Source organism: Scyliorhinus torazame, chromosome 13 (assembly GCF_047496885.1).
Source record: "Scyliorhinus torazame isolate Kashiwa2021f chromosome 13, sScyTor2.1, whole genome shotgun sequence".
Classification (NCBI taxonomy): domain Eukaryota; kingdom Metazoa; phylum Chordata; class Chondrichthyes; order Carcharhiniformes; family Scyliorhinidae; genus Scyliorhinus; species Scyliorhinus torazame.
Genome location: NC_092719.1, coordinates 111,885,948 through 111,911,879, shown reverse-complemented (window position 1 = coordinate 111,911,879; position 25,932 = coordinate 111,885,948). Strand labels below are relative to the sequence as shown.

General features: G+C 54.1%; 1 protein-coding gene across 1 annotated transcript in view; it reads right to left on the bottom strand.

Moving 5' to 3' along the window:
- Window positions 1-461: 461 nt before the first annotated feature.
- The window catches only part of LOC140388235 (protein SSUH2 homolog), a 70,421-nt gene continuing 44,950 nt past the window's right edge, over window positions 462-25,932 (bottom strand). Inside the window, exons 10-12 of the mRNA XM_072472058.1 lie at window positions 10,905-11,010; window positions 8,519-8,626; window positions 462-4,690 (exon numbers count right to left, since the gene is read on the bottom strand). Of these exons, the coding sequence (XP_072328159.1) occupies window positions 4,550-4,690; window positions 8,519-8,626; window positions 10,905-11,010 (355 nt within the window). The 3' untranslated portion in view covers window positions 462-4,549. The remainder of the gene's footprint in view (window positions 4,691-8,518; window positions 8,627-10,904; window positions 11,011-25,932) is intronic.

The window sequence follows — 25,932 nt, the reverse complement described above, 5'->3', positions numbered from 1 at the left end:
ATCCACACCGGCCATGCAGCAAACTGAGTCAGCCAACCTAATTGTTGTGTTAATGTACACTTTACATCCATGTTGTATGCTTGACGCTCTGGATAGTGATGGGAGAGGCTCCATTTTCTTTGCATCACATGGCTGACTAGGAATCTTTTCCGCTCTTATCGCCTTCCATTGGTGCCTTGGAAGGATTTTCCAAGGTCACCAAGTCCTGGAGTGGGACTTGAACCTGGAGCTGCTGGCTCAGAGGCAGGGATGCTACCCAATGCGCCACAAGGCCTCTTATATTATGCAGCTATGGCAATAAAAATAACAGCACAAGAACGGAGGTGGAAGGATGTTGGCCATTTAATTGCAGTGGAACAGCAGGAAGCATCTGCTGGATGGAAAAACTGACTGGGCTCGGCGCCACTATATTATGCTAGTGGCAATGTGTTGGACAATGTTAGAATAAAACATTGACAGACTATAAATAAACTGATTTTTATTTATAAAGAAAATAGTATTAATTTACATCACACACATTCATTTATTTGGGCACCAGTAAACATATGGCACAATTTATTGGACCCTGAGGTCTACAAGTGGCGTCCATGTGCCAGGATCACAGACTGCAAACCTAGGGAATGTAAACTAAGTCTTAACATTCATAGAGAACAAAGGAATTGAACAAAGGAACTATAAAGGAGAAGAAAGTTAATGGAGGGTACTTTCCATTTAAACAATTGGACATCTTTCTGTGGGCGACGTCCTGATTTTGACTGCCTGTTTTATACTTTTTCCAATTCTTAATTCTATTGAAGATTGAAATCAGGAGAGTTGTGAAACTGGTTTCATGCTCACTATCACGTGTTATACGCGCATTGGCGTACAATATGGCCAAGATTCTCCGATCCGAGTTTGCCCTGCCAACGCTGTCAGCGAGAACAGAAGATGTGGCGTTCAGCCAAAACTCACTGCAGAGGGACTGGAGAATTCGCCGGTGCAAATGGACGGAGAATTCAGGCCGATATATCTGTGACTGGTATTAACATTCTTGTGCCTGTTAGAGATGTGCCATTTCAGAAAGAAAACAGTAAGTTTTGGAAAAGATCAGCAGGTCTTGCAGCAGCCAGAGAGAAACTGGAGAGATAAATAGAGGGTGTGATTTAATGGCCTCATCTCGCCCAACTTGGTGTTGGGGCAAGGCCATTGAATCTCATGAGAGGCCTCTCGCTAGATTTGCAATGAGAATCCCGAGATGTCACGATCTGGATCTCGCCAACTCACTGGGCAGGATTCAGATCAGCATATTTAAATGAGCCATTAAGCTAATTTCAATATGTGTTTGTGGGATTCTCCCGGCACCCAGGATCAAATGGCTGCGACTGGGAGACCTCGCCAGGGTGCTGTTTAGCACTGGTTTCTACAATCGCGAGCCAGTCGAAATGGCACCTGCAAGGGGGGGGGGGGTTCTCCCAGATCATTAAAGACCCCGGGTGATCGGGACAGGGCAGGGTAGAACCCCAGCACTCCCTTTGGCATCCTGGCACCTCGGTACAGACAGTCTGGAAGTGCCACCTGGGCAGCCTGGAAGTACCAGCCTGACATTGCCAGAGAGGATGGATAGCACTGCCAGGCTGGCTGGGGCACTGCCAGGGTGCCAAGCTGGCATTGCCAGGGATCGCACCCTTCAGGTAGACAGGAGATGAGGGGGTGTTCTTGGGTGCCTCCCTGAGTTTGCGGGGGGGAGGGGGTGCAAAAAATGGGGGTGTGGGAAGATTGGGTCAGCCAGACAAAATGGCGCCCCAAACTGCTCCTGGCAGGAAATGGCTCTATGTGCGGCCTCAGTGTACAGAAACACCCGGAGGCCCAAAAAAGGGGCTAAATAGCAAGATGTTTTGCGGCGATGCAGCCACCGAGAAACACCTCGCTAAAAGCACCCATAACCGGACATAGATTTTTTTCTGGTTAAATCGCACCCACATTTAATGTTTTGAGTTCAATATGACGCTTCTTCAGACCTGCACTTTGTGTTTTTATTTCTGACCTCCGGCATTGGCAGTATTTTGCTTTTATTTACCTGCCATTGCCGTGTCCCTTCTTTAAGCACTCTTGTGCGCCATGCTTAGATAAGCTCAAATCACTCTATTGTGGCTGGAAACTTCAGGTCAGCCTGCTGTCCTATCTAAGCGACCTGACCCCAGAGATAGGTACAGGCTTACTGTACAGAGTCCTTGGACACTACAGGTGCTGCAGGATCAGGTCACAATGAACACCTCCCAGCCTGACCCAAGTTTCCATTGAACCACTTCACATAACTGATACAAGCAAGGAAGACTATTCGGCCCATCTAAGCCCTTCCAACCACAAACTACATGACACTTGTAATATTTTAATGACGCTATGAAGGCTCCCCATAACTGACGTTAACAGACATCAAATCAAATATATGGCCAGTAGGTCTTGCCTTTGTATTTTTATAATGAATTCACTGAATGTGGGCGTCGCAGGCTAGGTCAGCATTTATTGCCCTTCCCTAATTGCCCTTGAACTGAGTGACTTCCCAGGTAATTTCGGAGGGCAGTTGAGAGTCAACCACATTGCCGTGGATCTGGAGCCACATGTAGGCCAGGCCAGGTAAGGGCGGAAAATTTCCTTCCCTAAAGGACATTACTGAACCAGATGGTTTTAATTGGGTCATATATAATTCAGTCCCAAATTAAAGACTTATTTCTGTGCCTATTTCATCTCTAGTTCTCATTCAAATTCTCTGGCTGTTGGGATTCTCTTTTCCTGCCTTTTTCTCTTTTTCTGTACTTGATTTCCTGTTGTCATGCTTATGTCACACGTTTGGTGTCAACATTTTCCTCACTTAATTACCACATCCACATTTACAATGGGTTTTGACTATATAAATACATCACTCTGATTGTAGACTCTGATCATCATATTCCCACAAATCTCTGAAAATGTTTCTGATTTCATTTTCATTGTCATTTCCTTCTGAGCAATTGAATCTCTGATGTCCAAAATAAGAGTTAAACAAAGATTTTGTTAAAAAATTTAAAAAACTGTATATTTGATTATAATACGATTAAACTCACCAATACAATTGCTTTATGCTTCTTTAAAAGTTTTGATTTTGTTTTACTTCTTTATAGACATAATGCACTCTGTGACATACTGTTAATATATAGGACATCTTTCTACAAACAGCTATGATAACCTTATATACTGATAAATAATTTCACAAAATGTATGTGTGAATCATTCCTTCTTGGTCACCTCCTCCTCTGATGATTGTACTGACTCACACTGGAATATATTTCTCTGAACATGGAGAGGCCACTGATAACTCCCCAGGATTCATGTGAAAGCCAAGACAGTAAAAGGCTGTTTCTTTCCCACCTCCTTGCTTGGCACTACAGGCACCCAGATGTGCGGAACAGGGTTTCTGCTTTCAGGTCAGCAGGTTCTAACTTTTTATTTCATTTGAAATAATTTGAAGGGGCAGCACGGTGGCGCAGTGTTTAGCACTGCTGTCTCACGGCACCGAGGTCCCAGGTTCGATCCCGGCTCTGGGTCACTGTCCGTGTGCAGTTTGCACATTCTCCCCGTGTTTGCGTGGGTTTCGTCCCCACAACCCAAAGATGTGCAGGGCAGGTGGATTGGCCACGCTAAATTGCCCCCTAATTGGAAAAAAAAGAATTGGATACTCTAAATTTATGAATTAAAAAAAAAATAATAATAATTTGAAGTAATTTCCAAAAAAAAGCAAACGCGATATAAGAATAATCTTTTCCACACAGCGAGTGGTCAAGGTCTGGAATGCATTACCTGAAAGTGTGGTGGAAGCAGGTTCCATCAAGGCTTTTAAAAGGGAATTAAACTGTTATTTGAAGAGGATGTATGTGCAGGGTTATGGAAGAAGGCACTAAGTGAATTGCTCATTCAGAGAGCTAATGCAGACATGAAGGGCTGAATGGCCTGCTTCTGCTCTGTGGTAATTCTGTGATTCTATGAATCCCAGCTCAGTGTGTCCTGAGATCCAGGTAATGATGTAGGCTTCAGAACCAGCAGCCATTAGCCGCAGCCCCTCAACTACCACTCCAAATGACAACAGTAAACTCAGGATGGGCTGAATCCTTGTTTGTGCGATTCAAGGCGGAGCTTGAGGTAAGTTTGTTTTTGTTCCTGGTGTTATTTTAAATGCATCCTAGAAAAGTAAAGTTCCTGGGAGTCATTAAAAGAATAATGTGCATGTCAATGGCGCTTCATCACCGTTCTTAAAAGGCTCTGGGGATGATAAATGATGATAAAGGGCAGTGATTGTTTTATACGCCAAAGCTGCAGCCAATTTGGCAGATTTAAGATCCCAGTGATAAGATGTTTGCGTGATTATGCTACTTTATGCTGGTGTTGATTGAGAAAGAGATGTTGGTCCCAACAACACAAAACAAAATGCTTTTTCTTCTAAATAACATCGAAGAATCTCCCACCCTATCCCCTTTCTGGAAGCTAACTCAACAGGCAGTTTAAGGTCATCCTCTGAAGGACAATAAAAGGACACAGATCAGAGAATGGCACAATGGCACTTGCTGGGATAGTCTGGAGCGTAGACATTGTTTTCTGTGCCATATACAAAGTAGCTGTGCTCTCGTCCTTTCCACTGGAAGTACACTTTGGTCACAGGGATCAGTTCAATTGACTGCCGCTGCAATAAATGAGAGATAAATTGATTAATGATGTGCCCTGCATAAGGAAACAATGAATAATTCAAGTTCTCTGAGTAAAACATAATACACACTAGGTCTTGTAGAATTACAGGCAGTGAATTCCCTCATTCAGCCTCTCTGCTTCTCCCAGAGAAACACAGGCAGACTTCTTTTAGAAATTATTTCCCCCCAATTAAGGGGCAATTTAGCGTGGCCAATACACCTACCCTGCACATTTTTGGGTTGCGAGGATGAGATCCAAACGCAGGTGGACATTGGCAAGGCACTGCAGAGCGTGACCCGGTTACAGGGGTATCACTGAGGGTATTAGGTTGGATTTGTTTATTGTCACGTGTACCGAGATACAGTGAAAACTATTGATCCGCATACAGTTCAGACAGATCATTCTGTACAAGAACAGAAAATACACAGGGCAAACATAAAATACACAATGTAAATACATAGACACAGGCATCGGGTGAAGCATACAGGAGTGTAATACTATTCAGTAGAGCAGATGTGTGAAGAGATCAGATCAGTCCAAAAGCGGGGGCGTTTAGGAGTCTGGTAACAGCGGGGAAGAAGCTGTTTTTGAATCTGTTAGTTCGTGTTCTCAGACATTTGTATCTCCTGCCTGATGGAAGAAGTTGGAAGAGAGAATAAGCAGGGTGGGAGGGGTCTTTGTTTATGCTGCCCGCTTTCCCAAGGCAGTGGGAAGTGTAGACAGAGGTATCAACATCATAGATACACAGAAGATAGGAGCAGGAGGAGGTCTTTTGGACCTTGGAGCTGCTCCACCATTTATCACGGTCATGGCTGATCATCCAACTCAATAGCCTAATCCTGCTTTCTCCCATATCCTTTGATCCCGTTTGCCCCAAGTGCTATATCCAGCCACCTCTTGAATATATTCAATGTTTTAGCATCAACTACATCCTGTGATAATGAATTCCACAGGCTCACCACTCGTTGTGTGAAGAAATGGCTCCTCATCTCTGCCCGAAATGGTTTACCCTGAATCCTCAGACTGTGACCCCTGGTTCTGGACACACCCATCATTAAGAAAATCTTCCCTCCATCTACCCTGTCTAGTCCTGTTAGAATTTTATAAGTCTCTTTGAAATCAACCTAGTCAATCTCTCTTCATATGACAGTCCCGCCATCCCTGGAATCAACCTTCGCTGCACTCCCTCGAGAGCAAGAACATCCTTCCTCAGAAAAGGAGACCAAAACTTCACACAATATTCTAGGTATGGTCTCACCAAGACTCTGTATAATTACAGCAACACATCCCTGCTTCTGAACTCGAAACCTCTCGCAATGAAGGCCAACATACCATTCGCCTTCTTTACCGCCTGCTGCACCTGCATGTTTACTTTCAGCAACAGGTGCATAAGGACACCCAGGTCCCGCTGCACACTCCCCTCTCCCAATTTACAACCATTCAGTTAGTAATCTGCCTTCCTGTTTTTGTTTCAAAGTGAATAACCTCACACTTATCCAAATTATACTGCATCTGCCATTTATTTGCCCATTCGCCCAACATGTCTAGATCATACTGTAGGATCTCTGCATCCTCGTCACAGTTCACCCTCCCACCCAACTTGTAATCATCTGCAAACTTTGAGATGTTACATTTTGTTCCCTCATCCAAATCATTAATATATATTGTGAATAGCTGGGGTCTCAGCATTGATCCCTGTGGCACCCCACTAGTTACTGCCTGCCAATTTGAAGAGGATCCATTAATTCCTACTCTTTGATTCCTCTCTGCCAACCAGTTTTCTATCCACCTCAAAACACTACCCCCAATAGCGTGCGCTTTCATTTTGCACAATAATCTCTTATGCGGAACTTTGTCAAACACCTTCTGAAAGTCCAAGTATACCACATCGACTGGCTCCCCCTTGTCAACTTTACTGGTTACATCTCCAAAGAATTCCAACAGGTTTGTCAAGCATGATTTCCCCTTCGTAAATATATGCTGACTCTGACTGATCCTGCCACTGCTTTCTAAATGTTCCGCTATAAAGTCCTTGATAATGGATTCAAGAATATTCCCCATTACCGATGTTAGGCTTACTGGTCTATAATTCCCTGTTTTCCCTCTACCTCCCTTTCTGAATATTGGAGTGACATTAACCACCCTCCAATCTGCAGGGACAGTTCCAGAGTCCATAGAATCCCGGAAGATGACCACCAATGCATCCACTATTTCCAGAGCCACCTCCTTAAGCACTCTGGGATGCAGATTCTCAGGCCCTGGGGATTTATCTGCCTTATATCCCATCAATTTTCCCAGCACCATTTCTCTACTAATATTGATCTCCCTCAGTTCTTTCCTCTCACTAAACTTTTCATTCTCCAACATTTCTGGTATCTGATTTATGTCCTCATTTGTGAAGACAGAACCAAAGTACGTATTCAATTGCTTAGCCATTTCTTTGTCCCTTATTATGCATTCCCCTGTTTCTGTCTGTAGGGGCCTATATTTGTCTTTACCAATCTCTTTCTCTTCGCATATCTATAGAAACTCTTAGTGTCAGTCTTTATGTTCCCTGCAAGCTTTCTTTTGTACTGTATTTTCCCCTTCTTAATAAATCCCTTGGTTCTTCTTTGCCGAATTCTAAACTGCTCCCAATCCTCAGACCTATTATTTTTCTTGGCCAATCTTCTTCCTTGGATAGGATACTTTTTCTAATTTCCTTTGTAAACCATGGATTTGCCCTCTTACCCATTTTGCTTTTGTGCCAGACAGGAATGAACAGTTGCTGTAGTTCCCCCATGCGTTCCTTGAATGTTTGATTGCCTATCCACTGTCATCCCTTTAAGTAACTCTCCCCAATCTAACAAGGCCAACTCAAGCCTCATATCTTCATTGTTTCCTTTATTAAGATTCAGCACCTAGTCTCCGAATAAACTACTTCACTCTCCATCTATTTTTTTAAATTTAGAGTACCCAATTCATTTTTTCCAATTAAGGGGCAATTTAGCGTGGCCAATCCATCTACCCTACACATCTTTGGTTTGTGGGGTGAAACCCACGCAAACACGGGGACAATGTGCAAACTCCACACGGACAGAGACCCAGAGTCAGGATCGAACCTGGGACCTCGGCGCCATGAGGCTGCAGTGCTAACCACTGCACCACCGTGCTGCCAAATCACTCTCCATCTTGAGTAAAAATTCTATCATGTTATGGTCGCTCATCCCCAAGGGGTCTCGTTGGTTTCTCCACATATTGGACAAGAAAACAGTCCTGTATACACTCCAGGAATTCCTCCTCTACGGCATTGTGGCTAATTTGATTTGACCTATCTATGTGAAGATTAAAATCAGCCATGATCACTGATATTGCCTTATTACATGGATCTCTAGTTTTGTGTTAATACCATTCCCAACATCACCACTGCAGTTTGGGGGTCTATATATGACACCCACTAATGATTTTTGCCCCTTGGTATTTATCAACTCTACCCATACAGACTCCACATTGTCAGAGCTAATATCCTTTCTCACTATTGTGTTAATTTCATTTTTAACCAGCAGTGCAACGCCACCACCTTTTATTTTATGCCTGTCCTTCCTAAATACGGAATACCCTGGCACATTCAGTTCCCATCCCTGGTCTCCCCGCAGCCATGTCTCCGTAATCCCAATTATATCGTACCCATTTATATCTATCTGCGCAATTAATTTATCTCTGCATCTAAATCCCGCCTCAAGTGTCATTCTAGTAAATTTAGAATTGGCTTGTGGTGCTTCAAGCTTTCAGTATCAGATCTATGTTGGGTTGCATTGTCTCTGGTTTTCTGGCCCATTCTCACCTGTTGAAGTATACCCACTGTTCTTCCAAATTTTTCCTGGTGTTCTTGAACCCCTTGTTGGGAAATCTGATCAATTAGAGGGTCTGGAAAACCAACTATCGTATAGACCTGAGGGAAGGAACAACATAGGGATAAAGCAGTTATAACAGTTGAACTATGTCTGCCAATTCAAAGCTTTCCTTCCATAATGTTTGTTTTTAAGAGTGTGAATGCGCTCATCAAGGCGAAGGCAGTGAATACTGGGAGACGAAACACCTTTGACAATTTTATTACCCAGAGGAAACATCCAGAATTTCCAAGTCAGATATTTTCTTTCACTGGGAATGGCCATTGTTGTACAGTGTTGAATGGAATAAGACATGAGTCACAATAAACTGGAATCAGTAGTTGGGAGACATGCATGACAACTCACTATTTGAAGTTGATAATTGTTTGGAATCACATCAGATTGTTAGCAATATTTGAAAAAGATTTACTTTGGTTGGTAGATTGACGGCGTCAGTGTCAACTAATCAGAGCAGATTGCTTTGGAACACAGTGGTTAGCGCTTTTGCCTCACGGCACCGAGTTCCAGGTTCGAATCCCGGCCCCGGGTCACTGCCCGTGTGCAATTTGCACATTCTCCCTGTTCTTGCATGTGTTTCACCCTCACAACCCAACAAGATGCGCAGGGTAGGTGTATTGGCCACGCTAAATTGCCCCTTCATTGGAAAAAAAATGAATTGGGTACTTTAAATTTTTTTTAAAAGGTTGTTTTGGAGCCAGTCAGAACCAATTAGTCACAGAATTGATAAGAAGACAGGCGTGCATTTATATAACGCCTTTCACAACCATGGGATGTCCTAAAGTGTTTTGCAGCCAGTTAAAGCTTTGAAATGTGATCACTGTTGCGATGTAGAAAATGTAGCAACCAATTTGTGTACAAGCTCCCATAAGCAACAATGAGATAATGACCAGATATTCTGATTTAGTGATGTTGATTGAGGGATAAATATTGATCTGGGTGCCAGGGAGAACTTCCCTGATCTTCTTCAAAATAGTACCATTGGAACTTTTACATCCACCAGAGAGAAGACAGGGGGCGTCATTCTCCGACCCCCCGCCGGGTCGGAGAATGGCCGTTGGCCGCCGTGAATCCCGCCCCCGCCGAAGTCTCCGCTCCCGGAGATTGGGCGGGGGCGGGAATCCAGCCGCGCCGGTTGGCGGGACCCCCCGCTGGATTCTCCGGCCCGGATGGGCCGAAGTCCCGCCCAGGAATTGCCTGTCCCGCCGACGTAAATCAAACCTGGTATTTACCGGCGGGACCAGGCAGCGTGGGCGGGCTCCGGGGTCCTGGGGGGGGGCGCGGGGCGATCTGACCCCGGGGGGTGCCCCCACGGTGGCCTGGCCCGCGATCGGGGCCCACCGATCCGCAGGCGGGCCTGTGCCGTGGGGGGCACTCTTTCCCTTCCGCCTCCGCTACGGCCTCCACCATGGCGGAGGCGGAAGAGACTCTCCCCACTGCGCATGCGCGGGAAACTTTCAGCGGCCGCTGACGCTCCCGCGCATGCGCGGGGAAACTGACAGCGGCCGCTGACACTCCCGCGCATGCGCCGCATTTCCGCGCCAGCTGGCGGGGCAACAAACGCCATTTCCGCCAGCTGGCGGGGCGGAAATCCCTCCGGCGTCGGCCTAGCCCCTCAATGTTGGGGCTAGGCCGCCAAAGATGCGGAGACTTCCGCACCTTTTTGCCGGCGCGATGCCCGTCTGATTTGCGCCGGCTTTGGCGCCAGTCGGCGGGCATCCCGCCGTTGGGGGAGAATTTCGCCCAGGGTCTCGATTTTTTAAAAACATCTAATCCGATAGACAGCATCTCCAACAGTGTTGCACACCCTCAGTATTGTCTGGGAGTGTCAGCCTGATTATTCTGCTCAAGTCTCCAGACTCAAACCCATAGTCTTCTGACCCAGGGGCACACTTACTACTTACACACAGGAACAGTACGAAGTCTTACAACACCAGGTTAAAGTCCAACAGGTTTGTTTCGATGTCACTAGCTTTCGGAGCGCTGCTCCTTCCTCAGGTGAATGAAGAGGTCTGTTCCAGATTCCATCTGGAATCCAGCTAACAGAGAGAGTACCAACACACATCAACAATCACTCAAAATAATCCCCCTGTGAGGAAACCTTTGCTGCAATATTCCATGATCATTTGGCTGATCATGTTATATTATGTAATGAAGATTTTCGTAGAACTATACATTACAGACCTTGGCTCAGGATTTGAGAGCTGGTTTCTTGGGTATTACCATACTTCTCAATGCTAATACAACTGACAAGAGACCCTTGACCTCAACAGGATGGCAATGTAACAGTGAACAGGCTTTACAGAAACAGCCCTTCCTTACCAGATAGCTTTCATCAGCAAAGACATTCTGCCCAGTCACTGCACTGAAGAGTGTCACAGGGAGTCCAATTTTCTGGTCAGCCACTTGTTCAAAGACATTATTGGTCCTGGTCAAACACAACAACAGACTCATTGATGGTTGGCACCAGTGTGCAGGTGTATTTTGAGTGATACTACTGTACATCACCAAACACATTAATATTTGTGGCAACTTTCTGTGTACAAATTGACTGCTACATTTTCTACATTACAAAAGTAACTGCATTTCAAAGTACTTCATTGGCTGTAAAGATCTCCCTAAGACTAGCCCCATTCTGGAGATCACAGGTAAGATTCTATGTTTGGGAGACTGTTCGCCCACTGGAGGAGAATTACAACTGGTTTACTTATCCGATGGGTGCGCAAAACAGGAAGCCCTCTCTCTCTCTTCCCTTCACACTCCCCCTCTCTCTTTCTTCCGGCGGTATGGTAGCACAGTGGTTAGCACTGTTGCTTCACAGCACCAGGGTCCCAGATTCGATTTCCGGCTTGGGTCACGGTCTGTGTGGAGTCTGCACGTTCTCCCCCGGTTTCCTCCCAGAAGTCCCGAAAGACATGCCGTTAGATGACTTGGACATTCTGAATTCTCCCTCTGTGTACCCGAACAGGTGCTGGAGTGTGGCGATTTGGGGATTTTCACAGTGACTTCATTGTAATGTTAATGTAAGCTGACTTGTGACAATAAAGATTATTATTATTATTCCCTTGACACTCCCCCCTCTCTCTCTCCCCCTCATATTTTCCCTCTCTCTCCCTATTCACGCTTCCCCTCTCTCCTAGTCATGCTCCCCCCCTCTCCTAGTCACGCTCCCCCTCTCTCCTAGTCACGCATCCCCTTGCTCCTAGTCACGCTCTCCCTCTCTTCTAGTCACGCTCCCCCTCTAACCTAGTCACGCTCCCCCTCTCTCCTAGTCACGTATCCCCTTGCTCCTAGTCACGCTCTCCCTCTCTTCTAGTCACGCTCCCCCTCTAACCTAGTCACGCTCCGCCTCTCTCCGAGTCACGCTCCCCCTCTTCCCTAGTCACGCTTCCCCTCACACTCTCCTTCTCTCTATGCCCCTCACACTCCCAGCATAGAATCATAGAATCCCTACAGTGCAGAAGGAAGCCATTCGGCCCATTGAGTCTACACCGGCCATTGGAAAGAGCACCCTACTTAGGCCTATGCCTCCACACTATCCCCGTAACCCAGTAACCCCACCTAACCTTTTGGACACTAAGGGGCAATTTAACATATCCAATCCATCTAACCTACACATCCCTCTCTCCCTCCCCATCACATTCCTTCCCTCTCTCTCCTCACTGCCTCTCACCATCTCGCTCCCACTCTCTCTCTCTCTGTCCCCCCTCACACTCCCGCTCTCTCTCTCCACCCTCACACTCCCGCTCTCTCTCTCCCCCCCCCCCCCCCTCACACTCCTGCTCTCTATCTTTCTCCCCCTCACAATCCCGCTCTCTCTCTCCCCCCTCACACTCCCACGCTCTCTCTCTCTCCCCCTCACCTCCGGCTCACTCTCTCTCCCCCTCACACTCCCGCTCTCTCCCCCCTCACACTCCCGTTCTCTCTCTCCCCCCCCCTCACACTCCCGCTCTCTATCTTTCTCCCCCTCACAATCCCGCTCTCTCTCTCCCCCCTCACACTCCCACGCTCTCTCTCTCTCCCCCTCACCTCCGGCTCACTCTCTCTCCCCCTCACACTCCCGCTTTCTCGCTCTCCCCCCTCACACTCCCGTTCTCTCTCTCTCTCGCCCCCCTCACACTCCCGCTCTCTCTCTCTCTCCCCCTCATACTCCCGCTCTCTCTCCCTCCCCCTCAAACTCCCGCTCTCTCTGCCCCCCTCACACTCCCGCTCTCTCTCTCTCTCTCTCCCCTCTCACACTTTCGCTCTCTCTGTCCCTCGCCCACACACTCCCTCTCTCTCTCTCCCCCCCACACGCCTGCTCTCCCTCTCTCCCCCTCACACGCCTGCTCTCTCTCTCTCCCCCGTCACATTTCCGCTCTCTCTCTCTCTCCCCCCTCACACTCCCACTCTCTCTCTCTCTATCCCCCTCACACTCCCACTCTCTCTCTCCCCCTCACACTCCCGCTCACTTTCTCCCGCCCCCTCGACTCCCGTTCTCGCTCCCTCTCCCCCCTACCACACCCGCTCTCTTTCTCTCTCCCCCCTCACACTCCCGCTCTCTCTCTCTCCCCCTCACACTCCCGCTCTCTCTCTCCCCCCCTCACACTCCCGCTCTCTTGCTCTCTCCCCCCCTCACACTCCCGCTCTCTCCCTCTCTCCCCCCCACACTCCCGCTCTCTCTCCCCCCTCACACTCCCACTCTCGCTTCCCCCTCACACTCACGCTCTCTCTCCACCCTCAAAATCCCGCTCTCTCTCTCTCCCCCTCACACTCCCTCTCTCTCTCCCCCTCACAACTCCACTCTCTCCCGCTCCTCCTCACACTCCCACTCTCTCTCTCTCCCCCTCACATTCCCGCTCTCCCTCTCTTCCCCTCACACTCCCGCTCTCTCTCTCTCCCCCTCAGACTCCCGCTCTATCTCTCTCCCCCCTCACACTCCCGCACTCTCTCTCTCTTCCCCCCTCACAATTCCACTCTCTCTCTCTCCCCCTCACACTCTCGCTCTCTCTCTCTCCCCCTCACACTCACGCTCTCTCTCCCCCTCATACTCCCGCTCTCTCGCTCTTGCCCCCACACTCCCGCTCTCTCTCTCCCCCTCACACTCCCGCTCTCTCTCTCACTCCCCCTCACACTCCCACTCTCCCTCACTCCCCCTCACACTCCCGCTCTCTCTCTCAGTCCACCTCACACACCCGCTCTCTCTCTCACTCCCCGCTCTCTCTCCTCACACTCTCGCTCTCTCTCCCCGTCACAATTCCGCTCTCTCCCGCTCCTCCTCAGAATTCCGCTCTCTCTCTCCCCCTCACACTCCCGCTCTCTCTCTCTCCTCCCGGCTCTCTCTCTCCTCCTCACGCTCCCGCTCTCTCTCCCCCTCACAATTCCGCTCTCTCCCGCTCCTCCTCACACTCCCACTCTCTCTCTCTCCCCCTCACACTCCTCGCTCTCTCTCTCTCCTCCCCGCTCTCTCTCTACCCCTTACAATTCCGCTCTCTCCCGCTCCTCCTCACACTTCCGCTCTCTCTCTCTCTCCCCCTCACACTCTCGCTCTCTCTCTCCCCCTCACACTCACGCTCTCTCTCTCTCCCCCTCATACTCCCGCTCTCTCGCTCTATCCCTCACACTCCCGCTCTCTCTCTCCCCCTCACACTCCCGCCCTCTCTCTCACTCCCCCTCACACTCCCACTCTCCCACACTCCCCCTCACACTCCCGCTCTCTCTCTCAGTCCACCTCACACACCCGCTCTCTGTCTCACTCCCCGCTCTCTCTCCTCCTCACACTCCCGTTCTCTCTCCATCACAATTCCGCTCTCTCCCGCTCCTCCTCAGAATTCCGCTCTCTCTCTCTCACCCTCACACTCCCGCTCTCTCTCTCTCCTCCCCGCTCTCTCTCTTCCCCTCACTCTCCCGCTCTCTCTCACTCTCCCCTCTCACACTCCCGCTCTCTCTCTCCACCTCACACTCCCGCACTCTCTCTCACTGCCCCTCACACACCCGCTCTCTCTCTCACTCCCCCTCACACTCCCGCTCTTTCTCTCTCTCTCCCCCTCACACTCCTGCTCTCTCTCTCTCTCCCCCCTCACACATACGCTCTCTCTCTCTCCCCCTCACATTACCGCACTCTCACTCCCCCTCACACTCCCTCTTTCTCTCTCTCCCCCTCACATTCCCGCTCCCTCTCTCTCTCCACCTCACACTCCCGCTCTTCCTCTCTCCCCCTCACATTCCCGCTCTCTCACTCCCCCTCACACTCCCGCTCTCTCTCTCTCCCCATCACACGCCCGCTCTCTCTCTCTCCCTCACACTCCCGCTCTCTCTCCCCCGCTCACATTCCCGCTCTCTCACTCCCCCTCATATTCCCGCTCTCTCTCTCTCTCCCCCTCACACTCCCGCTCTCTCTCTCACTGCCCCTCCCACACCCACTCTCTCTCTCACTCCCCCTCACACTCCCGCTCTTTCTCTCTCTCTCCCCCCTCACACTCCTGCTCTCTCTCTCTCCCCCTCACACTCCCGCTCTCACGCTCCCCCACACGCCCGCTCTCTCTCTCTCCCTCACACTCCCGCTCTCTCTCTCTCCCCCTCACACTCCCGCTCTCTCTCTGTCCTCCTCACACCCTCGCTGTCTCTCCCCCTCACAATTCCACTCTCTCTCTCTCCCCCTCACACTCTCGCTCTCTCTCTCTCCCCCTCACACTCACGCTCTCTCTCTCCCCCTCATACTCCCGCTCTCTCGCTCTATCCCTCACACTCCCGCTCTCTCTCTCCCCCTCACACTCCCGCTCTCTCTCTCACTCCCCCTCACACTCCCACTCTCCCTCACTCCCCCTCACACTCCCGCTCTCTCTCTCAGTCCACCTCACACACCCGCTCTCTCTCTCACTCCCGGTCTCTCTCCTCCTCACACTCCCGCTCTCTCTCCCCGTCACAATTCCGCTCTCTCCCGCTCCTCCTCAGAATTCCGCTCTCTCTCTCCCCCTCACACTCCCACTCTCTCTGTCTCCTCCCCGCTCTCTCTCTCATCCTCACACTCCCGCTCTCTCTCCCCCTCACAATTCCGCTCTCTCCCGCTCCTCCTCACACTCCCGCTCTCTCTCTCTCCCCCTCACACTACTCGCTCTCTCTCTCTCCTCCCCGCTCTCTCTCTACTCCTTACAATTCCGCTCTCTCCCGCTCCTCCTCACACTTCCGCTCTCGCTCTCTCTCCCCCTCATACTCCCGCTCTCTCGCTCTACCCCTCACACTTCCGCTCTCTCTCTCCCCCTCACACTCCCGCTCTCTCTCTCACTCCCCCTCACACTCCCGCTCTCTCTCACTCCCCCTCACACACCCGCTCTCTCTCGCACTCACCCTCACACTCCCGGTTTTTCTCTCTCTCTCCCCCTCACACTCCCGCTCTCTCTCTCTCTCTCCCCCTCACATTGCCGCACTCTGACTCCCCCTCACACTCCCTCTCTCTCCCTCCCCCCTCACACTCATGCTCTCTCTCTCTCTCTCTCCCGCCCACACTCCCGCTGTCTCTCTCTCCCTCTCACACTCCCGCTCTCTCTCTCTCTCCCCCTCACACTCCCGCTCTCTCTCTCTCCCCCTCACACTCCCGCTCTCTCTCTCTCCCCCTCATACTCCCGCTCTCTCTCTCTCGCCCTCACATGCCCGCTCTCTCTCTCCCTCACACTCCCGCTCTCTCTCCCCCGCTCACATTCCCGCTCTCTCACTTCCCCTCATATTCCCGCTCTCTCTCGCTCTCCCCCTCACACTCCTGCTCTCTCTCTCTCCTCCTCACACTCCCACTCTCCCTCACTCCCCCTCACACTCCCGCTCTCTCTCTCAGTCCACCTCACACACCCGCTCTCTCTCTCACTCCCCGCTCTCTCTCCTCACACTCTCGCTCTCTCTCCCCGTCACAATTCCGCTCTCTCCCGCTCCTCCTCAGAATTCCGCTCTCTCTCTCCCCCTCACACTCCCGCTCTCTCTCTCTCCTCCCGGCTCTCTCTCTCCTCCTCACGCTCCCGCTCTCTCTCCCCCTCACAATTCCGCTCTCTCCCGCTCCTCCTCACACTCCCACTCTCTCTCTCTCCCCCTCACACTCCTCGCTCTCTCTCTCTCCTCCCCGCTCTCTCTCTACCCCTTACAATTCCGCTCTCTCCCGCTCCTCCTCACACTTCCGCTCTCTCTCTCTCTCCCCCTCACACTCTCGCTCTCTCTCTCCCCCTCACACTCACGCTCTCTCTCTCTCCCCCTCATACTCCCGCTCTCTCGCTCTATCCCTCACACTCCCGCTCTCTCTCTCCCCCTCACACTCCCGCCCTCTCTCTCACTCCCCCTCACACTCCCACTCTCCCACACTCCCCCTCACACTCCCGCTCTCTCTCTCAGTCCACCTCACACACCCGCTCTCTGTCTCACTCCCCGCTCTCTCTCCTCCTCACACTCCCGTTCTCTCTCCATCACAATTCCGCTCTCTCCCGCTCCTCCTCAGAATTCCGCTCTCTCTCTCTCACCCTCACACTCCCGCTCTCTCTCTCTCCTCCCCGCTCTCTCTCTTCCCCTCACTCTCCCGCTCTCTCTCACTCTCCCCTCTCACACTCCCGCTCTCTCTCTCCACCTCACACTCCCGCACTCTCTCTCACTGCCCCTCACACACCCGCTCTCTCTCTCACTCCCCCTCACACTCCCGCTCTTTCTCTCTCTCTCCCCCTCACACTCCTGCTCTCTCTCTCTCTCCCCCCTCACACATACGCTCTCTCTCTCTCCCCCTCACATTACCGCACTCTCACTCCCCCTCACACTCCCTCTTTCTCTCTCTCCCCCTCACATTCCCGCTCCCTCGCTCTCTCCACCTCACACTCCCGCTCTTCCTCTCTCCCCCTCACATTCCCGCTCTCTCACTCCCCCTCACACTCCCGCTCTCTCTCTCTCCCCATCACACGCCCGCTCTCTCTCTCTCCCTCACACTCCCGCTCTCTCTCCCCCGCTCACATTCCCGCTCTCTCACTCCCCCTCATATTCCCGCTCTCTCTCTCTCTCCCCCTCACACTCCCGCTCTCTCTCTCACTGCCCCTCCCACACCCACTCTCTCTCTCACTCCCCCTCACACTCCCGCTCTTTCTCTCTCTCTCCCCCCTCACACTCCTGCTCTCTCTCTCTCCCCCTCACACTCCCGCTCTCACGCTCCCCCACACGCCCGCTCTCTCTCTCTCCCTCACACTCCCGCTCTCTCTCTCTCCCCCTCACACTCCCGCTCTCTCTCTGTCCTCCTCACACCCTCGCTGTCTCTCCCCCTCACAATTCCACTCTCTCTCTCTCCCCCTCACACTCTCGCTCTCTCTCTCTCCCCCTCACACTCACGCTCTCTCTCTCCCCCTCATACTCCCGCTCTCTCGCTCTATCCCTCACACTCCCGCTCTCTCTCTCCCCCTCACACTCCCGCTCTCTCTCTCACTCCCCCTCACACTCCCACTCTCCCTCACTCCCCCTCACACTCCCGCTCTCTCTCTCAGTCCACCTCACACACCCGCTCTCTCTCTCACTCCCGGTCTCTCTCCTCCTCACACTCCCGCTCTCTCTCCCCGTCACAATTCCGCTCTCTCCCGCTCCTCCTCAGAATTCCGCTCTCTCTCTCCCCCTCACACTCCCACTCTCTCTGTCTCCTCCCCGCTCTCTCTCTCATCCTCACACTCCCGCTCTCTCTCCCCCTCACAATTCCGCTCTCTCCCGCTCCTCCTCACACTCCCGCTCTCTCTCTCTCCCCCTCACACTACTCGCTCTCTCTCTCTCCTCCCCGCTCTCTCTCTACTCCTTACAATTCCGCTCTCTCCCGCTCCTCCTCACACTTCCGCTCTCGCTCTCTCTCCCCCTCATACTCCCGCTCTCTCGCTCTACCCCTCACACTTCCGCTCTCTCTCTCCCCCTCACACTCCCGCTCTCTCTCTCACTCCCCCTCACACTCCCGCTCTCTCTCACTCCCCCTCACACACCCGCTCTCTCTCGCACTCACCCTCACACTCCCGGTTTTTCTCTCTCTCTCCCCCTCACACTCCCGCTCTCTCTCTCTCTCTCCCCCTCACATTACCGCACTCTGACTCCCCCTCACACTCCCTCTCTCTCCCTCCCCCCTCACACTCATGCTCTCTCTCTCTCTCTCTCCCGCCCACACTCCCGCTGTCTCTCTCTCCCTCTCACACTCCCGCTCTCTCTCTCTCTCCCCCTCACACTCCCGCTCTCTCTCTCTCCCCCTCACACTCCCGCTCTCTCTCTCTCCCCCTCATACTCCCGCTCTCTCTCTCTCGCCCTCACATGCCCGCTCTCTCTCTCCCTCACACTCCCGCTCTCTCTCCCCCGCTCACATTCCCGCTCTCTCACTTCCCCTCATATTCCCGCTCTCTCTCGCTCTCCCCCTCACACTCCTGCTCTCTCTCTCTCCTCCTCACACACTTGCTCTCTCTCCCCCTCACAATTACGCTCTCTCTCTCTCCCCCTCACACTCCCGCTCTCTCTCCCCCTCACAATTCCACTCACTCCCGCTCCTCCTCACACTCCAACTCTCTCTCACTCCCCTTACATTCCCGCTCTCTCTCTCTTCCCCTCACACACCCGCTCTCTCTCTCTCTCCCCCCTCAGACTCCCGCTCTATCTCTCTCCCCCCTCACACTCCCGCACTCTCTCTCTCCCCCACTCACACTCACGCTCTCTCTCTCTCTCTCCCCCTCACACTCCCGCTCTCTCTCTTCCAATAACCTCCCGCTCTCTCTCTGCCCCTCACACGCCCGCTCTCTCTCTCTCCCTCACACTCCTGCTCTCTCTCTCTCCCCCTCACAGTCCTGCTCTCTCTGTCCTCCCCGCGCTCTCTCTCTCCTCCTCACACACTAGCTCTCTCTTCCCCTCACAATTCCGCTCTCTCCCGCTCCTCCTCACACTCCCACTCTCTCTCACCCCCTCACATTCCCGCTCTATCTCTCTTCCCCTCACACTCCCGTTCTCTCTCTCTCCCCCTCAGACTCCCGCTCTATCTCTCTCCCCCCCTCACACTCCCGCTCTCTCTCTCTCTCCCCTCTCACATTCCCGCTCTCTCTCTCCCCTCACACTCCCGCACTCTCTCTCACTGCCCCTCACACACCCGCTCTCTCTCTCACTCCCCCTCACACTCCCGCTCTTTCTCTCTCTCTCGCCCCTCACACTCCTGCTCTCTCTCTCCCCCTCTCACACACCCGCTCTCACTCTCTCCCCCTCGCATTACCGCACTCTCACTCCCCCTCACATTACCGCACTCTCACTCCCCCTCACACTCCCTCTCTCTCTCTCTCCCCCTCACACTCCTGCTCTCTCTCTCTCTGTCTCCCCCCTCACATTCCCGCTCCCTCGCTCTCTCCACCTCACACTCCCGCTCTTCCTCTCTCCCCCTCACATTCCCGCTCTCTCACTCCCCCTCATACTCCCACTCTCTCTCTCTCCCCCTCACACGCCCACTCTCTCTCTCTCTCCCTCACACTCCCGCTCTCTCTCCCCCGCTCACATTCCCGCTCTCTCACTCCCCCTCATATTCCCGCTCTCTCTCTCTCTCCCCCTCGCACTCCTGCTCTCTCTCTCTCCCCCCTCACACGCCCACTCTCTCTCTCTCTCCCTCACACTCCCGCTCTCTCTCCCCCGCTCACATTCCCGCTCTCTCACTCCCCTCATATTCCCGCTCTCTCTCTCTCTCCCCCTCGCACTCCTGCTCTCTCTCTCTCCCCCTCACAGTACTGCTCTCTCTGTCCTCCCCGCGCTCTCTCTCCTCCTCACACACTTGCTCTCTCTCCCCCTCACAATTCCGCTCTCTCTCTCTCCCCCTCACACTCCCTCTCTCTATCCCCCTCACAACTCCACTCTCTCCCGCTCCTCCTCACACTCCCACTCTCTCTCTCTCCCCCTCACATTCCCACTCTCTCTCTCTTCCCCTCACACTCCCGCTCTCTCTCTCTCTCCCCCTCACACTCCCGCACTCTCTCTCTCTTCCCCCCTCACACTCCCGCTCTCTCTCTCTCCCCCCTCATACTCCTTCACTCTCTCTCCTCCCTGCTCTCTCTCTCCTCCTCACACTCCCGCTCTCTCTCCCCCTCACAAATCCGCTCTCTCCCGCTCCTCCTCACACTCCCGCTCTCTCTCTCTCCCCCTCACACTCTCGCTCTCTCTCTCTCCCCCTCACACTCTCACTCTTTCCCCCTCATACGCCCGCTCTCTCGCTCTATCCCTCACACTCCCGCTCTCTCTCACTCCCCCTCATTCTCTCTCTCTCCCCCCTCACGCTCCTGCTCTCTCTCTCTCTCTCCCCCTCACTCTCCCGCTCTCTCTCTCTCCCCCTCACACTCCCGCTCTCTCTCTCTCCCCCTCACACTCCCGCTCTCACTCTCTCCCTCACATGCCCGCTCTCTCTCTCTCCCTCACACTCCCGCTCTCTATCTCTCCCCCTCACATTCCCGCTCTCTCACTCCCCCTCATACTCCCGCTCTCTTTCTCTCCCCCTCACACTCCCGCTGTCTCTCTCTCCCCCTCACACTCCCGCAGTCTCTCTGTCCTCCTCATACCCTCGCTCTCTCTCCCCCTTACAATTCCACTCTCTCTCTCTCCCCCTCACACTATCGCTCTCTCTTTCTCCCCCTCACACTCACACTCTTTCTCTCTCCCCCTCATACGCCCGCTCTCTCGCTCTATCCCTCACACTCCCGCTCTCTCTCTCCCCCTCACACGCCCTCTCTCTCGCCCTCACACTCCCGCTCTCTCTCCCCCTCTCACATTCCTGCTCTCTCACTCCCCCTCATACTCCCGCTCTCTCTCTCTCTCCCCCTCACACTCCTGCTCTCTCTCTCTCCCCCTCACAGTCCTGCTCTCTCTGTCCTCCCCGTGCTCTCTCTCTCCTCCTCACACACTTGCTCTCTCTCCCCCTCACAATTCCGCTCTCTCTCTCTCCCCCTCACACTCCCGCTCTCTCTTCCCCTCACAATTCCGCTCTCTCCCGCTCCTCCTCACACTCCCACTCTCTCTCTCCCCCCCTTACTTTCCCGCTCTCTCTCTCTTCCCCTCACACTACCGCTCTCTCTCCCTCTCTTCCACCCTCACACTCCCGCTCTCTCTCTCTCTCCCCCTCACACTCCCGCGCTCTCTCTCCCTCTCCCCCTCACACTCCCGCTCTTTCTCTGTCCCCCTCACAATTCCGCTCTCACCCGCTCCTCCTCACATTCCCGCTCTCTCTTCCCCTCACAATTCCGCTCTCTCCCGCTCCTCCTCACACTCCCACTCTCTCTCTCCCCCCCTTACTTTCCCGCTCTCTCTCTCTTCCCCTCACACTCCCGCTCTCTCTCCCTCTCTTCCACCCTCACACTCCCGCTCTCTCTCTCTCTCCCCCTCATACTCCCGCTCTCTCTCTCCCCCTCACACTCCCACTCTCTCTCTCACTCCCCCTCTCTCTCACTTCCCCTCACACTCCCGCTCTCTCTCTCACTCCCCCTCACACACCAGCTCTCTCTCTCACTCCCCCTCACACTCCCGCTCTTTCTCTCTCTCCCACCTCACACTCCTGCTCTCTCTCTCCCCTCCCACACATGCCCGCTCTCTCTCTCTCTCCCCCTCACACTCCCGCTCTCTCTCTCTCCCGCTCACATTCCCGCTCTCTCACTCTCCCTCATACTCCCGCTCTCTCTCTCTCCCCCGCACACTCCCGCTCTCTCTCTGCCCTCCCCGCGCTCTCTCTCCTCCTCACACACTCGTTCGCTCTCCCCCTCACACTCCCGCTCCCTCTCTCCCCCTCACACTCCCGCTCTTTCTCGCTCTCCCCCTCACACTCCCGCTCTCTCTCTCTCCTCCCCGCGCTCTCTCTCTCCTCCTAACAAACCCACTCACTTTCCCCCTCACAATTCCGCTCTCTCTCTCCCCCTCACACTCCCGCTCTCTCTCTCTACCCCTCACACTTCCGCTCTCTCTGTCTCCCCCTCACACTCCCGCTCTCTCCCTCTCCCCCTTACACTCCCGCTCTCTCCCTCTTCCCCTCACACTCCCGCTCTCTCTCTCTCTCTCTACCCCCTCAGACTCCCGCTCTCTCTCTCTCTCCCCTCACACTCCCGCTCTCTCTCTCCCCCTCACACTCCCGCTCTCTCCCTCTCCCCCTCACCATCCCGCTCTCTCTCTCTCCCCCTCACACTCCCGCTCTCTCTCTCTCTCTCCCCCTCACACTCCTGCTCTCTCTCTCCCCCTCACACTCCCGCTCTCTCTCTCTTTCTCTCCCCCTCACATTCCCACGGTCTCTCTCTCCCTCTCACACTCCTGTTCTCTCTCTCTCTCTCCCCCTCACACTCCCGCTCTCTCTCTCTCTCCCCCTTACACTCCCGCTCTCTCTCCCCTTCACACTCCCGCTCTCTCCCTCTCCCCCTCACACTCCCGCTCTCTCTCTCTCTCCCCCTCACACTCCCGCTCTCTCTCTCCCCCTCACACTCCCGCTCTCTCTCTCTCTTTCTCTCCCCCTCACATTCCCGCGGTGTCTCTCTCCCTCTCACACTCCCGTTCTTTCTCTCTCTCCCCCTCACACTCCCGCTCTCTCTCTCTCTCCCCCTTACACTCCCGCTCTCTCTCCCCCTCACAATCCCACTCTCTCTCCCCCTCACACTCCTGTATCCCTCTCCCCCTCACAATTCCGCTCTCACCCGCTCCTCCTCACATTCCCGCTCTCTGTCTCTCCCCCTCATACTCCCGCTCTCTCTCTCCCCCTCACACTCCCACTCTCTCTCTCACTCCCCCTCTCTCTCACTTCCCCTCACACTCCCGCTCTCTCTCTCACTCCCCCTCACACACCAGCTCTCTCTCTCACTCCCCCTCACACTCCCGCTCTTTCTCTCTCTCCCACCTCACACTCCTGCTCTCTCTCTCCCCTCCCACACATGCCCGCTCTCTCTCTCTCTCCCCCTCACACTCCCGCTCTCTCTCTCTCCCGCTCACATTCCCGCTCTCTCACTCTCCCTCATACTCCCACTCTCTCTCTCTCCCCCGCACACTCCCGCTCTCTCTCTGCCCTCCCCGCGCTCTCTCTCCTCCTCACACACTCGTTCGCTCTCCCCCTCACACTCCCGCTCCCTCTCTCCCCCTCACACTCCCGCTCTTTCTCGCTCTCCCCCTCACACTCCCGCTCTCTCTCTCTCCTCCCCGCGCTCTCTCTCTCCTCCTAACACACCCACTCACTTTCCCCCTCACAATTCCGCTCTCTCTCTCCCCCTCACACTCCCGCTCTCTCTCTCTACCCCTCACACTTCCGCTCTCTCTGTCTCCCCCTCACACTCCCGCTCTCTCCCTCTCCCCCTTACACTCCCGCTCTCTCCCTCTTCCCCTCACACTCCCGCTCTCTCTCTCTCTCTCTACCCCCTCAGACTCCCGCTCTCTCTCTCTCTCTCCCCTCACACTCCCGCTCTCTCTCTCTCCCCCTCACACTCCCGCTCTCTCCCTCTCCCCCTCACCCTCCCGCTCTCTCTCTCTCCCCCTCACACTCCCGCTCTCTCTCTCTCTCTCTCTCCCCCTCACACTCCTGCTCTCTCTCTCCCCCTCACACTCCCGCTCTCTCTCTCTTTCTCTCCCCCTCACATTCCCACGGTCTCTCTCTCCCTCTCACACTCCTGTTCTCTCTCTCTCTCTCCCCCTCACACTCCCGCTCTCTCTCTCTCCCCCTTACACTCCCGCTCTCTCTCCCCTTCACACTCCCGCTCTCTCCCTCTCCCCCTCACACTCCCGCTCTCTCTCTCTCTCCCCCTCACACTCCCGCTCTCTCTCTCCCCCTCACACTCCCGCTCTCTCTCTCTCTTTCTCTCCCCCTCACATTCCCGCGGTGTCTCTCTCCCTCTCACACTCCCGTTCTTTCTCTCTCTCCCCCTCACACTCCCGCTCTCTCTCTCTCTCCCCCTTACACTCCCGCTCTCTCTCCCCCTCACAATCTCACTCTCTCTCCCCCTCACACTCCAGTATCCCTCTCCCCCTCACATCCCTCTCCCGGCCCTCAGGGCACATGCGCTCTCTGGGCCCTGTGGTAAACCACGGTATTGCATTATATTGTGTTGTGTTGTCCCTGCCTGGGCTTATGTCGCGGGCATGAACTCTAACTATATCCGTCAGCGATTATTAGAAGGGGGGACACTCGGCCTCCCAGAGACAGTACAACTCTCCAACTCGCTGGAGGTGGCCTCAGAAGATGGAGGCCTACACCTCCGACCGTGCGGTACCCTCGTGGGCGCAGCCATCAACCGACCCGAGTGCGGTGCAAGCCTGCGCCGCGCAGCAGCCTATCAATGCCGGAGGCCCGAGGTGCTACTTCTGCGGCCAGAGTAATCACCCCAGACGACGCTGACCGGCACGGAACGCAATTTGCAACGGCTGAGGGAAGAAGGGCCACTTTGCAAAAGATGGCCAGGCCCGATCTCCCCCTAAAACTTGTCGGCCCCAGTAGCGCTGCCTGTCGGGGCAGCCCCCAGCTGCCGCCCCACCCGCCATGTGCGACCCGTGGGCACCCCCAACTTCGCTGCCATCTCCAATTTCGGCCACCACGTGCGACCCATGGGGGCCACCATCTTTAACGCGTCCTCCAACCGACATTGGACGCCATTGCCGCTGCCACCCGTCATGCGCGACCCATGGAAGCCGCCATCTTGGGACCACCCCGCAGCCTCCCAGGAGCCCAGTTCACCCGACCGTACGCTGGCCGCCGCTACCTCCGACCGGCCTACCGACCGCCTTCCGACGCTTGCCTCCGTCACACTCGACCAGTCCCGGCCGCACCGCCTTGCGAAGTCCACGATGACCGTCCGAATCAACGGGCACGAGACGGCCTGCCTTTTTGACTCCGGGAGCCAGGACGGCTTCATACACCCAGACACGGTAAGACGCTGCTCCCTCCCAATCCTACCCACGACCCAGAAAATCTCCCTGGCTTCCGGATCCCACGCAGTAGAAATCCGGGGGTACTGTGTCGCGACCCTTAATGTACAAGGCGTAGAGTACACTAACTTTAAACTCTACGTGCTTCCCCATCTCTGCGCTGCCCTATTACTGGGGCTCGACTTACAGTGCCACCTCCAGAGCCTTACTTTAAAGTTCGGCGGACCCCTGCCCCCCCCTCACTGTCTGTAGCCCCGCGACCCTTAAGGTCGCCCCACCCTCCCTCTTCGCAAATTTCACCCCGGACTGTGAACCTGTCGCTACCAGGAGCAGGCAATACAGTGCCCAGGACAGGGCCTTTATCAGGTCGGAGGTCCAGCGACTCCTACGAGAGGGGATCATTGAGGCCAGTAACAGCCCCTGGAGAGGCCAAATGGTGGTCATCAAGACTGGGGAGATGGCACTGGATGGTCATCGATTACAGCCAGACCAT